The sequence below is a fragment of the Grammomys surdaster genome, unplaced genomic scaffold (assembly GCF_004785775.1).
Source record: "Grammomys surdaster isolate TR1022 unplaced genomic scaffold, NIH_TR_1.0 66, whole genome shotgun sequence".
Taxonomy (NCBI): Eukaryota; Metazoa; Chordata; class Mammalia; order Rodentia; family Muridae; genus Grammomys; species Grammomys surdaster.
The window spans coordinates 233708-249634 of NW_021604568.1; the positions used below are offsets into that span (position 1 = coordinate 233708).

The 15927-nt window shown below is 46.0% G+C and overlaps 1 protein-coding gene across 20 annotated transcripts in view; it reads right to left on the reverse strand.

Annotated features, from left to right (window-relative positions):
• Positions 1–15927, reverse strand: part of Sorbs1 (sorbin and SH3 domain containing 1) — a 221586-nt gene that overhangs the window by 91296 nt on the left and 114363 nt on the right. For 19 of the 20 annotated variants that reach the window (XM_028772886.1, XM_028772843.1, XM_028772869.1 and 16 more), the window contains 2 exons: positions 14414–14482; positions 9304–9432 (listed from right to left, as the gene is read on the reverse strand). In XM_028772886.1, the coding sequence (XP_028628719.1) occupies positions 9304–9432; positions 14414–14482 (198 nt within the window). Of the gene's footprint in view, positions 1–9303; positions 9433–11531; positions 11628–14413; positions 14483–15927 lie in introns of all 20 variants that reach the window. The other variant, XM_028772876.1, reaches the window with a different exon arrangement.

A 15927-nucleotide genomic window follows, 5' to 3' on the forward strand; every position in this document is an offset into this window, starting at 1 on the left:
GCTGACCTTTGAGAACACAAGACTACATTCACAGGAATGAAGAAACAATTGTTCCTTGACATTCTTACTTTACAGACTGAAAGGCAACAGAACTCTCTGCTGTCCAGTCCCCACCCCCAAGCCTGCTGTAGGCTCAGAAGGACTGTGCCTTAGCAGGCTGGGTTAATGGGCCCTAGAGGCTGACTGAAGGAAGCCTCAGTAGCATGCTTTTGTTTGGTGGGTTTTGTTTGTTTGTTTGTTTGTTTGTTTGTTTTTGGATCCTGAATGTCTCCATCACATTAAATGAAAGTACAAGCACATTGGCAATGTGGGCTGGAGAGATGGCTCAGAAGTTAAGAGAGTTTTGTTACACAATCATGGCAAGCAGAGTTCAGATCCCAGTACCCACATAACAAGTCAGGAATCCCACAAATGTCTGTAACTCCAGCACCAAGAGATTGGATGCCCTGCCCTCTTCTGGCCTCTGCCAAAGGGAAGTGGGGGGGGGGGGATAAGCATACACAAATAAATCTAATAAAAAATTTTTATTAGAAAAGTCCACTCCTGATTTGATTTCACATAACAGATCATAGTCAAAACTTAAGTGTGCTAAAAGTATAATAGGCTACATGTATGAAGTTACGTGACACACAAATGAATCTCATGTTTAGGCCTGGGTTCCTTCCATAACATACTATTTAGAATGCAAACACTCCAAAATCTAAAAGAAACAGATCTGAAATATTTCTGAACTCAAGCACTTCAAATATGACCCAGTGACTTTGCATGTGACTGAGCACCACAGCAACAAACAGGCACAGATAATCCAGAAAGGAATGGGCTGTGCTTCCAAACACCCTTCTTGATGGACATTAAATTTCAAATTTTATACAGCTTTCATGTAGCATGTAATATCACTCTTCTCTGCATTTTTCTACCAGCCATTTAAAACACAAGTTACAGGCATTTGTGGGATTCCAATTAGCCAGTAGGCTAAATTGTGCTCACGGCCAGTTTGGCCACCCCTACTCTAACAATCCTTTACCTCCCTTCTGTTCTCTGACAGAACTTCTTTTCACACTCCTGCAAACACAAAAGAGGGCCTACACTGTAGTCCAGTCCAAGCCTTGGGTGTGGGTCTCTCAGACCAATGGTGTCTTTCCAGATGTTAAGATGAGCAAACATTTATTAAGGACCTTCCAGATGCCAGACATAGTTACACTTTACACCTATTTAGTATTTAATTAAATGCTCAGTGTACTTCATGAATGAGAAAACAGAGAGGTCATTTGCCCAGAGCAGAAAGCCTTACACGGGAAGGGACAAAGCAGTACAGTACCCTGACCAACATCCATGGCTGCCAACTGCATCAGTAGTAGGGAGATACTGGAGGCCAGAGGGCATCAAAGCAAAAGGAGAGGTGTCTTGCATCCCACAAATGGCATGGTCAAGCTGCATCAGTCAGGGAGAAGCCTTGGTAAATCCAGATTGATGAGACTTACTCAGTATTTATCAGTAAGAGATGGAGACCCAAGAGTTTGCATTTCTAACAGTTCCCAGCAATGCTAATAGTGGCAGTCCACACACCCTACACTCTAACAACTGACAGAAGGCACAGTGTAAAAAATATATATATATATTTTATATATCTCCTTATTTTGGGACACCCAAGGCTCAGAGATCATCTCTGAAGAGGAAGTAGAAAAACTCAAAGATCTAGAGGTGGTGCCTGACTCCAAGGACACAGAACCTTCCTGAGTAACTGAACAACTGCATGTCATGGACATGGCAATTCCAACACCATTCACAAGACCCAAAGTAGGCTAAAGCCAGGGAAAATCTAAGTTTGGAGTGTGGGAGGTGTAACGAAGTTGAGGAGTTACTCAACATTCTGTAAGAGTATGACCTTAGGTAGGATGACCACAACATTGGGTGGGAAGGGCGAGGGGGTGGATCTAACAGGAAGTGGGAAAGTGAAGAAGATCAACATAGACTGTAGGATATTCTCAAAGAATTAACACAAATATTATCTTTAAAATACCCTATGGGGAGCACGACAACCTACTATCACATCCCCAAAATGCAGAATTTTAAGGTGACAGTTATATACTCTTGTAGTGGGTTACCCATTAGATCTCTGCCACTCCCTAATAGACAGTTCCTAGCTGTCTGTCTTCTCCAGCAGCCACCCATTGAACCCTCCCAGGGCATGTGTTTCATGAATGTTAGTGTTATCACACTGAACTGGCTTGTGTAACCAGAATGAGTATGTTAACCACACCAAAGTTCGAATTTCTTATCTGTAAACTATAATCCCTCCCCAATGTCCTCCGCCAAAGGCTGCCAAGGAATCTGAGATCAGGCATGTGAAGGTGACCACATTCAATACTCACTGCTAGCCCCATGCCTGGCCCAGAGAACTTCATGTATGCAGCCAACCCAAGAACACTAGAGACATTCTGTGACAATGGCCCTCATCCTCTTCACTCTATCACTTTTAATGTTCCCTCTTGTTTTCCCAGTTGCTATTTCCAGACACCCCTTGCCAGGCCACTTTTCGAATGTATTAGGTTTATATATACACCAAACAGCAATAGGCTTCAAGTGAGGGGCTCCTTGGTGACAGAGGTAAATGCAGCACACAGACTTGGGGACACATTCTTCTGCCTACTTTTTTCCTGTTGGGTTGGTTCTATTCAAGCCACACTGGAAAACAGACGGGTCATAAAAATCTAGAAGTGATCATCCTTCTAAAGCTATAGGCGCTATAAGGAAGCCATCCTCATACTATTGGATCACCTCCTGTGAGTTCAAATCCTCTGCCTTGTCGACTGCGCATCCTTATCTGCAAAACAGACATGGACTCTTTGCTGAGTCACAGGACTAAGTCAACCGAAGGGGCTGGAGAGATGGCTCAGTGGTTAAGAGCACTTGTTGCACTTGTAGAGAACCCAGGCTCGATTCCCAACTAGTCAGTTTTCTTTCAAACTATGTGACCTCCCACGCCCACCCCAAGCACAACAACATGGTGGTTTACAATCATCCATAACTCCAGTTCCACAAAATCTAATGTCCTTTTCTGACCTCTGCAGGCACATGCACACACACTACACATATATGCATGGAGGGAAAACATTCATATACATAAAATAAACCTAAAAATATTAAATTATATGGCATTTATAATATAGGGACTTTATAAAACTGGAATCCAAAACACAGGGAGAGAAATCCCCACAGATATAAATTATAAGGTGTGTGTGTGTTATGGTTTTGTTTTTTGTATGTTTTATGTCAATGTAAGAAATATATATGTATACTCGTATGTTTGCCTGTGTGTATGCATGTGGAAGCTAGAGGTCTACCACTCAATATACTTCCTCAGTTTCTATCCATCTTGTTTTGTGAAACAAGGTCTCTCAGTAAACTTGGCACTCACTGATTCAATTAGGCTGCTCACCCAGAAGCCCCAGATTCTCCTGCCTCTCCCTCCACTCCAGCACTGGGGTTATAGGCATGAACAACTATGCTGGGCTCTTACATGGGTGCTGGGGACCCAAGCTCAGGCCCTTGTATTTGCACAGAAAGCATGGAGCCATCTCCACAGCCCTGTTTTTTTAAACAGAGTCTTACTATATAGTTCCAGCTGATGGATATATATAGTGGGATTTGATGTATAGCCCAGGCTGACCTCAAACTCTCAGCAATCCTCCTGCTTCTATCTCCTTAGTGGTGAGATTATAGGTATACACCACCACATGTAGCTCAAAACATAGGAAAATCCACAAAGATATAAATTACAGTATGTGATCCCTCCATTTAATAAATTCAAAGCCATACTGTCCTTGGGAAATGACTCGGATCATTTTCCCCCCCTCATTCCAAATCTTCAAAACCATTTTCTTCACTGTGTTAAAAAGGTTAGTTCCCAGGCTCTCCATCAGCAGCTTGGTCCCTACTGAAGGAGAGCATAGCTCTGGCAGGTTGTCAGCCCTCTTCCATTATCCTTTCTTTTGAATCTGGAGGGTTGGTAGCAGCCCAGGGCCAATTATATCTGAGTGCTCGAGGTGAAGTTTTACATACATAGTCATCAATTACTGACTCCTGATGGAAGAGATTGTCAAAAGGCTTCCTCCAATAAAACGGAAGGCTGGCTTCTAGACAGATTTGCAGCCTGAAAACAGTCTTTCTGTGTAAAAGACATAGTCTGCTGTGCCTTTTATCCTACCTGCTCTTTATGGATTTCTCTGGCCCATGCCTAGAAGCCTTCAGATACCAACTATTATTTTATTTCTTTTCTAACTTTGTTTTTGGTTTCCTGCTTATTTTCTAAAAATAGTTTTTCTTGGGACCTTAAGATACTTTTTACCAAGTCAGACTCAACGTGGTCTGGAACATGCTCTGAGGTAGATGATGTGCTCAAAGCAGGTCTATGCATGTTCAAAACCTTACTTGTACTTTTCTATTTATAATATCCAGTGGAGAATTTAATATCATGAAAAAAAAGGTTTAGTCCTTGAAGGAAGTCCATCCAGAGTCCGTCCCATCGTGGGATCCATCCCATCTGCAGACACCAAACCATGACACTATTGCTGATGCCAAGAAGTGCTGGCAGACCGGAGCCTGGTATGGCTGTCCTCTGAGAGGCTCCGCCAGCATCTGACTACGACAGATGCAGATACTCACAGACAACCAACCATCAGACTGAGCCCAGGGACCCCAATGGAAGAGGTAGGAACAAGAATGAAGAAGCTGAAGGGATTGCAACCTCATAGGAAGAACAACAATATCAACTAACCTGACCCCTCAGAGCTCCCAGGGACTAAACCACCAGCCAAAGAGTACACATGGAGGGACCCAGGACTCCAGCTACATATGTAGCAGAGGATGTCCTTATCCAGCATCATTGGGAGGGGAGGCGCTTGGTGCTGTGGAGGCTTGTTTCCCCAGCATATGGGAATGCTAGAGGGGTAAAGAGTAAGTGGGTGGGTGGGAGAGCACCCTCTTAGAGGTGAAGGGGGAAACAGGATGAGGGGCTTTTAGAGGGGGGACTGGGGTAGGCAACATTTTAAATGTAAATAAATAAAATAAACGATTTAAAAAAAAAAGTTTGGTCTTTACCCTGGGCTTCTATAGATAACTGCCCAGTCCCTGGAATGTTACATCAAATAGGAAGGTCTTGTTTGTCGGAGGTCTTGAAGAACAGCAATATGGTTTAGAATCAGGGCTTTGGGTCAGCAACAGCTTCATTGCCTACTAGAGTAGAGATGAGTCTTTGAGGAAGATAGTGGCTCTCTGCTCTGGGGCTCACACATCGACTGTTGGGAAGTAATCTGTCGGGGATATGTTGTACCTCTTCAGACTCTATCATGAACTTCCCTGGGCTGATTTTAATCTCTTTCCTTTTCCTTCAATAAACACACTAGACCCTTCTAGCATTAGCACTAAGCCTGGGGTGTTTTGAGGAATACCCTAAATTTGCATCTGGGTGTCAGAAGGGATGGTGATGTCTCAAGAGGTCCTTTCCTCTAACTTTTCAGTTGGCCTTAACTCTCACACATATACTCAATGATTTCATTTGGGGCTACACAAGAGAAACCCTGTCTCAAAAGCAAAACAAACAACAACAACAAAAGCAAAACAAAACACTGATTTCATGGGAAAAGAGAATCTAATTTATAAGATTTTTGCTGCCGCCAATCAGGAGAGCAAACGTGAGAATCACAAGAAAGGAAATGAGTTGACTGTGGCTCCAAGAGTCATTCTGTCTGAGGATAGTTTTGTAGCAAACACCGGAGGTAGTAACTAGCACAGCACCTAGATTGCAAGGAACTGCTAACCAGGAGCCTGAAGCCTGAGTTAGGGCCTCGCATACAGGGTAACAAGGTACAGGATCTCCAGATCACACCAGAAAGGAACTGGGAATTTCACCCACCACCACTGCAGACTTCCAAGAGTAAAAAGAGAACCACACAGGTCTAGGGCACTGGTGGGGTTGCTCAGAATTGACACAGCAAACACCCAGACATGGCTGTGTGATAAGAGCAGGAAACACAGAGAAATAATAAGGCTCCTCCCAGGCCAAGGGAGTCAGTACTAAAACCATTTCCATTCCACATGATTCTAATCCCAAGGTCCAAAGTCCTTCAGAGATGAGGTTATTGATCAGGGACCTGAGGTCCAGCTACCACTCAAAGGCAGGACTTTGGAAGAAGAGAAATGGTGCAGTAGCTGAACTCCTTGCTGCTCTTTCAAAGAACCCCTGCTCAGTTCTAAGCACCTACACTGGGCTGGGGAGCAGCTTGCAACCACCTATAACTCCAGGTTCAACAGAATGTGTCACCTCTGTTCTCTACAGACACCTGCACTTATGTATATACACCTACAAAGAGGCACACACCTACATGGCGACATACATATACACATAATTAAAAATAGAATTAAAAATAAATTAAATTTAACTTAATCATAATTTAAATTATATTTTAAAGCAGGAACCTGAACAGTGAATTTAAATTGGGGACCTTTAAGGGTCCCAGCTTCTTATCCTCTTGTTTCATGCTCACACATGCTTTTGAGCCTCCTGGAGTTCGTGTGGGTGCACAAGACTCCTATATTCATACTGCAGGCTTACATTTCCAAATGCCTCCTAGACATTTCTTCTGGAAGTCCTTCTCTTACCAGGAAAAGTTATTATCTCAACGCAGATGATAATGGAATTGACCCTCCCTTTCCGACATCTTTCACAAATTCCTCCACCTAGAAAACCAGCTGGTCAGCTAGAGTCCCTGAGTCTCACACCAAGCCCTGCTATCTCATTCTCTCGATGACCCTTGACCCTTGACCCTGTCCTCCATCCACACTGCCCTCACGCCTGGCCCAGAACCTCATGCCTTCTAACTGACAGGATTCAACCTGTAGCAAGCCTCCTGTCCCATAGTAACAACAAGGGTTATCATGACAGGCCTGTGCGGAACGCTTGATATGAGGGAGCCCATTTAATGTCACCAACTCCAGTAGGATACTGTCCAATGTATAGATGAGAAAACTAAAGCCATCTAAGGTTGATGAATTTGTCCATGTTCCAAAGACAGTAAGTGCCAAGGCCAAGAGAGAGGAGACTCTGCGGCCGTCTAACTATACTGCCTCTCATAAGAGGAGGAGTCAGAACAGTGGCTGGAAATACGTCTAAACGGAGCTTCCAGTCCAAACAAACAGGCAGCAACATGGAGAGACACAGGAATGGATGGAGGCGGTAGAGATGAGAGCACAGGTAGTGTGCAAATGCTGATGTGGCGCCGATGACTAACTTCCCAGGGGGAAGACAATTAGTATAAGATGGAACTATAGCTGCCACTTTTTAATAACCCACCAGTTCTTCCTAATATTTGCATTTTAAGAAGCTTCTTTTAAAGACTTGCTAAGAAAGTAGAAATTCTTTCCCATAAAATCTGTTGGAATAAATTTGTAGGAATAGCCATAGGACGAGACGGTGCTCCTTATCCGCATCCGCTGTACACATAATTCTGTAGCACCATAGTATCCTAGCAAGCGCCACAGTGGAAAGCTCTGCTCTGTATTAGTGCCAGCTACAACCACTAGAGGGAGCTCAAGGCTCCCTCTCCACTGCCTAAGGCTTGGCAGGTTAAGATGGCCTGACTAGCTTTTTCTCTTTAGAAATCTCTCTTCCCCACATACCCTCTGGCCTTGTGAAGAAATTATTTTGCCTTTCTTCTTGCCCGCATCTTTCTTAGAGAAGGGAATGGCAAACTGCAGCGGGTCAGGAATCAAGTACGGGCTTAGACACAAGAGCCAAGAAGACCTGGGCCTACCGAGTTGCTGCGGAGGCTCAAGCCCTTCCCTAGGCCTAGGAACAGAGACACCCTCCCTGGGGAGCCGCATCACTGTAAAGAGCTTGTGTTCAAACTCTAGCTCATCTTCCTCGAGCATCTGCTGTGGTACCCATTATAGGTGGCTGATGCAGAGTGTGAGGAGATGCAAGCATTACTCCTTTGTATGCTACATAATTCTACCATGGCACAACACCTGCTTCCCACTGTACCAAAAGTTGCAAGTCCTATTTCCCTTACACTCTGATTCCAAGAATATGCTAAGCTTCCCGGTTTCATGAGAAAAGAAAACCCCATTTCCTGTAGCCATTTTCAAATGTGGTCCCTGGGCCAGCTCCACAGCGTGGTCTAAGAACTTGTCAAAAACACAAAAGCAAAGACCCTACCTCAGACTGACAAGCAGGCATCACAAGTGACACTCTGGGCTGGGCCCATCTTGCCTGTCTACTTGAGATACCTGTGATGCACAGAGGATAAGAGCCCTATAGAGTGATTAGAGACCGAACTGCCCCAAGCTAGCTATCTGTGGAACCACAAGTCAGCATTTCTCTATGGCAGAATACACAGTCTGTAGAATACTCTGGGAAGGCCAAAATAACCCCAATCCCAATCTTAATCTAAATGGTATCTCACACGTGACAGTTTATCCCATGCCAGCAGGCCTGTTAAAACCCTGCATCTCTTCCTTGCTTATAATAATCCCATGTAGCAGGTACCACCAATCCCATGACACAGATGAAAAGTCTTAGGGTTGAGAGAGAAAATCAACTGTCCCAGACTGCCCAGTCATTGGGTAGGGGAGACAGGATGTAAACAAAGATCTACGAGAATGAAGAGGTGAAGTCCCAACACTATGTGATAAGTACTCTGGGTTCCCAGTCTATGGGCTCAGGGTGGGCAGAGGGTCTGTGCATGAGTCCACGGGTTTGACCTGGCTCTTGCTCACCACTGATCTTAGAAGTGCTCTTGTGACCCTCCCTCCCCTACAGCCTGGTCCCTACCCCACCACCTGTGCCCCAGGGTTTGTTTCCATACCCCTGGCAGCTATGCTTTGTAGCCACTTGTACTTTTGCCTCTGATTCCTTCAGCCAGCCCTACCTGGCCAAGTCAGAGCTAGCCACAGAAGTAGGCAGAACCTTAGGGATGTCTAATCACCATCCTATCCCATGTGCTTGTAGATGCTGAGCTGCCTATATCCACACAACACAGTCTTCAGAGTAATGGTCATCTAACAGGGCACTCTTCTCAATCAAAGTAGAGGTTACACTAAGCTGGGCCTTCACCCAAAGCACATGACTATCTCTCCCAGATCAGGGCTTGACCTACTAATCATCACAGAAGGGACAGAAGTCACTGTCCTGGGACCTCTGAAGAAGGATGTAGCTGATGAATTCACAACACCTCTCCCCACCCCTGCAGAACCGCAAGGACGTCCACCCTCTGCTCTCCACTCCCAGACTCCAGGGCAACACACCTGACTTGCTTTCATGCTTCGGAGATTCCTGGGGGCTCACAGGGCTGCTGCTTGGGGTTTCCCTGTAGGAAGACGAGGCCCGAAGGGTCACTGTTCCTTTCCCAGTGCAGATTTTTGTAGGGTCCATGTCTGAGAAAGAAAGATCCAAAAGGGAGGGTTAGAGCCAAGACTTCTGAGGGAGTTGCAGGGCAGTGCGTAAACGTAAGCAGACGGTTACAGCGGAGGAACGAGATGAACCCAGTTACATCGATGCCTACTCTTCAAACATCTACGACCAATGAGAATTAATCTGTACAACAGTACACCAGCATCATGAAGTTAGGGAGAAGAGGCAAGGTAAGTTCTGAGTAAATGCATGAGTTATGTCAGCTGAAAACAACTCCCAATGGAAGGAAGCTGGCTCATTGCTTCTAGGAAATGAAGCTTGGGTTGCTGAGCAGACTTCTGGCCAGTTAGTAAGGCATGGTTCACAGAAGAGTTTGTGAAAGGTCTCTCAAGCTTACAGATCACCCTTCTCACAACAAAAAGCAAGCGGGGCAATGTGGCGCATCGGGGATGTGCCGAAGAGAATGGCGGCTTCTGCGGTCTCTCGTTGGTGAAGATCCCTGAACTACAAGACAGAGGGAGGTGCTGTTCACAGATGGGCACTTTCACACTCTGCCGTAATGAGAGAACAGGAAGGTGGCCACACAGGCCCGGTCACACGCGACAGTGTCCTCTGAACCTCTCTTTAGTCTACACAGAAACCTCACTGTCTGCATGCAGAGGCAAGGTCGTACCAGCCTGGACATCTTTAGGAAGACTCTCAAAGGCGTCATCTGAATCCAGTGTCCCCAGTCCCTCCACAGATGTCTTAAACCACAGATTATACTCAGTATAGTAACTATATCTTTTCTATACAAACAGACATACTTCTGATAAAGTTTAATGTATAAGTTGGGCACAGTAAACTGACAACAGTGACTCTTATAAAATGGTAAAGTTATAACATTGTAATAAGTTAGTTCATTATATAAAAGTTATTTCAATAAAAAATGTGTTGTTTGCTTCCATTTAACATTTTTCATTTAATACTTAATAATTGTTTTCATTTGGTATTTTTGACTGTGGTTCGCCGTAACTAACTGAATCTGTGGCTAACAGAGAAGCATGCTTGCTTTAGCAGGCCCGGCGTCCCTCCTTCAGGAAAATCAGAAAAGGAGTGCAGACTATGCTACTTCTCAGAGCTCAGAGCCAAGTATTTATGTGCAGCTGAGCTAAGTCAACTCCACACTTACTTCCTATATCCCCATACCTGCCAAACTGCTCAGAGTCCAGCTTCCTGATCTAAAATTACCACAGTGAGGGTGAGGCTGGAGCCTACAGTGTGTCTTTGGATGGGACTCAGCACTATGTGAGTTTGGGAAAGGGGGAATGTAATAAGAAGGCAAGCTTCCTTTTTCCCTGCTCTTTATTCCTGGGGGAGGAAACCACAAAACTCGCAGAACATCACAGACCACATGGCAACCTCAGGGAGCATCTGACCCCATCAAGAGAGTAAGTGATTGGTATTATACAACGATTAGGAAAGGCAGACCACGGTCACAGGGGTGACAAGCAAACTGGCAAAACCACAGGCCATCTGTACGCTCCACTTGTTCCACTTTGACTACATGAAACTTTGAGTCGGAACCTCGAGGGAACTGTACACCCCCGCCTCTTGGAGAGGAGAGGAAGGAAGTAATTGCAGGTGAAGCCAGAGACGGGAAGGAGTGCTCTGGGAAATGGCCTGAGTATCACACAGGGAACTACCATCCAACATCTACAGGAGCTGGTTCACATTCGGCCTGACTCAGAGGTTCTAAGAGGCCAAGTTAACTCTCCCAGCACTGGAGTTTTCACCAAGTATCAGGAGTTTCAAACCTCTTAGGAGAGAGCCCCACTCCAGAGAGAAGCTTCAGTGTGTGCACTAAGTCTTCTAAAGCAGGGGAAACAAGGCTGCAGCCTCAGGTTCTTCCCCTACTACTCACACTTACAGACACACAGAACACACACACACACACACACACACACACACACACACACAGAAAGGCAGAGTTGGGGAGGGAGGGAAAGGGAAACAACTTAGGGAGAAGAAATGCCTTCTACACATGCAAGGATTAGGGCTCACAGTATGGTGTTAGGAGCAAAGAAGGAAAGAAACCATGCATGATCCAACAATTAAAAGAAACAGCCCCAAAGAGAGATACCTGGAGGGAGTACTAGGCCTGAAGGGCTTTTCACTGTCTTCACGGGAATTATTTTAACAGCAGATATAGAGCGAGCAGGTAAAGGGTCGGCTGTTGAAAACACAAAAGGTAAACGGTGCATCCAGAAACAACATTTGGGAGCCTCTCAGGCAAGTCGAGGAACTGTGCGTGGACAATAGGAGGAAGCCGCCTGCTACAAGAACAATGCAGAGAGCCCTGGATGCAGTCATTAAAAATAGCCTGCTTTCTCCTCGGGGGTTCTGGGCCAAGATGGCTGAAGCCTTTCTGCAGCTGTCACTCAGATAGAGTCTGTCCATGTGTACTAGCAGCCCCTGGCACAGGGAGCTTGCCAAGGCTGGACAGAGATGTACAGAGACACAGATGGCCTGGCGAGTAGAGGGAAGGGGATACAATCAGAGTACGAGGTGTCCCTTGGAAATAGTGGGTCATCTGCTGTACAGCCGGGACCTTGAGGACAAGGCCATGGCTGTAGGGTGAATGCAGCTAAAGGGGAATGCTCTTGTAGATTGCCTGGTCCTTCTGGCCTCAAAGCTGTGTCTCTCAAATCATATTTTTTTAGGATCCTGTGCCTGCTCTGGCAGTCAGTATCCTCTGACCCCAAGTAAATCAAAAACCCCATCTGGTAGGAAACAGATGGTGTTTCTTAAGCCCACCCTTTGGTAGAAAAGAGGTGCCAAGTGTCCAACTGGATGATGAAGGCTCTGGACAGCACCCCAGTACACAGTGCTGAATGCTGAGACCCCATTCCTCGCCTGCCTAGACCCCCATCTCAATGACAGGCACATCACCAAACCTCCCTCACTCTTTCTCTTTAATAGCAGCAAGGAAAGAAAGATGCACCATGGTGTCAGAGTGACCACAATGGACTATGCCCAGGGGTCTCAGAGTCACAGAACACAGAATGACACGAGGTAGGTCTGCTCGGAAATAAGAGACTATTGAGTCAGCATCACGTGACTGGGATTGTCAAGTAGGCAGGAAGGAAAATGGGAGACTCCTTCAAGGTGGACAGCGCCCATCCTGCCTGTCCTGCCAATTCTTCGGGAGGCACATGGCACACACACAATATATGTCTGCAATATGTCACTATGCACAGCGACAATTCTGCATAGATCTAGATTGAATGGACTTCTCACAGGAATCCTGGTGACTGTACCTTACAGTCGCTTGAGAGATTGTGCTGGGGTGGGAGGCAGATCTAGGGTGCCATTTTCCAAGGAAGAAGTAAGAGGCTCAGCCAATCACTCAGTCACTTGTTCTACGTTTGTTCTCAAGTACAGAGGCTGAGGCAGGAGCCCAGTTACCCTGGCTCAGTGTCTGCTGCAGGCTATTCTGATGACCTTTAGGCTATACCTGTGTCCTTGTTTCCTACCAAATGTGAGTCTAGCTAAGGCAGAGGGAAGCCATCACTACCTGCTGTGACATACCACTCCCCCCCCCAAAAAAAAAAACTCCTTTAATAAAAGTTTCTTCTATATACAGATTTAGAGAGTGGAGCTGGTGGTCCCAGGGGTTCAGTTTAAATACTCCCTTGCAGCCCTTCAACAGCCCTGCTACGTGCAAGACAGCCAAGGCAGCCCAGGCCCTAAGAACATAGCCCACATGAACTTACACAACTGAATGGAGGAGGGTGACAAGCCGAAGAGGTGGGGACAAAAATGGCACTGACTCCCTGTCCCCAAGGAGCTCAGCCTCTCGCCACCCAGGCCTCCCACTCCCCATCTTCTGCCCTCTGCCTTCTCTCTCCAGGGGGTTCCTGCTGAGAGCACATCTTATCTTCTCAAAGGGAATATTTGGGTGCATTTGATGAAAATTACAAAGGCTAAATATGACAAACTCTGAAATTATTCTTTGGGAGATGCATTTTTTTTTTTACTTTAATGCCCCATGCAGAAATTTTTGTCATTCCTCAATAACACTATAGAATACAGATAGATCACTGTTCATGGAGTCAACACAGCCCAGGATGGGACGCAGAATACACACCGAGGTCAAACCCCTCCCTCTGTAGATAAGAGAAGTTGCACATGCAGAGAGGAAAGGCCCCTGCACGTCTCGGTTCTTCAGGCAAAACTGGGATTAAGTTTATCTAATTACTCCAGCCTGCTTCCTGTCACCTCATACTACAGGACAGATGTCAGGTCGGGGTGAGTGTCCTGGGCAAACAGGACCTCAAGAGGCACTCTCTTCATTAACTTGAAAGCAATTATAATTAGAAAAGTGAAAAGTTCTCAGAAGCCAAGAGGGAGCAGCTGAGAGGCCCCACACCCCCAAGTGGGCTGCTGGGCTCTCAAACATCTTCTCACCGTATCAATAATTCAGCTCGCATTTCTATCTCCTATTTGGAAGAATTTTTACAATGAAACTATGAAGACTGCAAGGCAGCTTAGTGGTGAAGCACTTGTCTGCATGCGCAAAGCTCATTTCTTGATTGAACTGTCAACGTGAGGAAAGGATCTAAAATTAAGGACACTGAAATAACTTTGTTCACAGGACTGTAGATGTGCTCACATTCGTGACAGGTGAAGGTGGCATGCCACATAAAGGCAATTCCAGACCAATGAGTGCCATATGTACCAAGACCTGACATCTGGCACTTACCCGGCACTCGCTACCTAACTAATCTGTCATCCCAGTGTCCCTGTGAGTACATCATCTCACAGCTGGAAAAGGCGGCCTAGGACCCATGAGGAATAGGACCACAGCACAAGTCTCAGGAAGCCACGACAGGAACTAAGCCTAAGACTGGGCCAATGATGTCTTTCCCAGAGAGTTGGGAATGGTCCTACCCAGCATGCTCTGCATCTTCCAGAAATGTTTTCCTATACCAAGCCAGGCTTCTCTGCTGAAGGCAGCCTTACCTTTGTCTGGCCCATGGCTGCCAGGCGCCAAGCCATTCACCACAGCTTTAGAGCTTCCAACATCACATTCTGAAAGAAAGAAGATGAACAGAAGGCTGTGACCATGCTTGCTCAACAATCAGAGTAAGAGGTAGAACAGAGCTGAGACGATCGCTCGCTTGCTTGCTCGCTCACTCACTAGCTTGGCAGTTCTAACTACACACACCCTATCAGCTTTCTCAGGCCTGGGACCAGAACCACCGGGGTGCATGGGAGAGTTCTGAACCAGACAGGATGCAAAGGCTATTTGGGGATAGGAAGTGTGTTGTGGAGTGTACAAATCCTAGTGTTTCACCAGAGTAGCTTTCTTTGACATTTAAAATGTCTAAATGGCACCCCAAGTTCTACTTGTCAAAGACAAGCTGTCTTTTCTATAAGCTGCCTTGAGACACTGTCCCTCTTCACCAGTCTGGACCCTGTGTTACTGTCCCAGAGATGGCCTGGTGTCCTGACCACTCACTCCACCTCCCTTCTCTACCCAAAGTCTCATCTGTATGCCACAGCCCAGTACTCTCCTGCCTGCTCTCAACTCCTGAGTAGGTGAGAGAGTTTCAGACTTAGATGTTGGCCACAAAGTCCCTAGCCAGGAAGACTTCACCCCCTTTTCTTACTTTAGAGAAGTCCTACATGTCCTTGGGCCTCAAGCTGACTGTCACCTCAGTGTCATTTGAGATTTTCCTGAGTTCTGCTCAGAAAACACTGAGACCCTCCCTGCCTATCAGGTTCTCCATCCATCACGTCTATGAATTCAAGAGACAGTCCAGGAAAGACCAGGGGTTTGTGGCCAATGGCTTGAAGGGACTCTCACAGCAAATGGCAACGGAGCTACAAACTATCATTACTACAGTTCTTTAAACACATGTTTGCCAGGATTGCTAGTCCGAGCTGAGTATTCCAGTTTCTATTTCCTGTCTCCTTTGGGTCTAGTCCTTGGGAGTTAAAGTCAGGAACTGAGATTCTATTGATAAGGTAACTGAGTCAAGCCTACCCAAGCTCTCTCACCCAGACTGAACTGCTCATCTTCTTCCCCAACTAAGATAAACAGTCTTGTTTCCTGACTTGCTATATATTTCCTCAAATGGTAGGCCTAAAACCCATTTCACATCTTATGCACAAGTCTGGCTAAAACTACGGCACCTTACTGGGGCTTTTAATAGCCAGCCTCTCTGAAAGCTGAATACTTGATAAATAAAGTAAGTAAAGTAGCCAGGCTGCTGCCTCTACAGCACCTGGGCAGCCCTTCCCCCACAGTGGCCAGGACTGTCCAGGGTACATCCTGTTTGTGGCTCACAGCCACCTGCAAACAAAGGCTCACTCTCCTCAAGTCCGCCTTTAAGCCTCTTTCCAGGATGGTGAGAAAAAGGTGTTGGGTGGGAGTTTAATAAATAAAACACGCTCCAACATCCCTCACATGCTCTTTACTTGTCCCGTCCCCAGCACCTGATCTAGGTAACATCTTTCCAACTGTTGGTTGG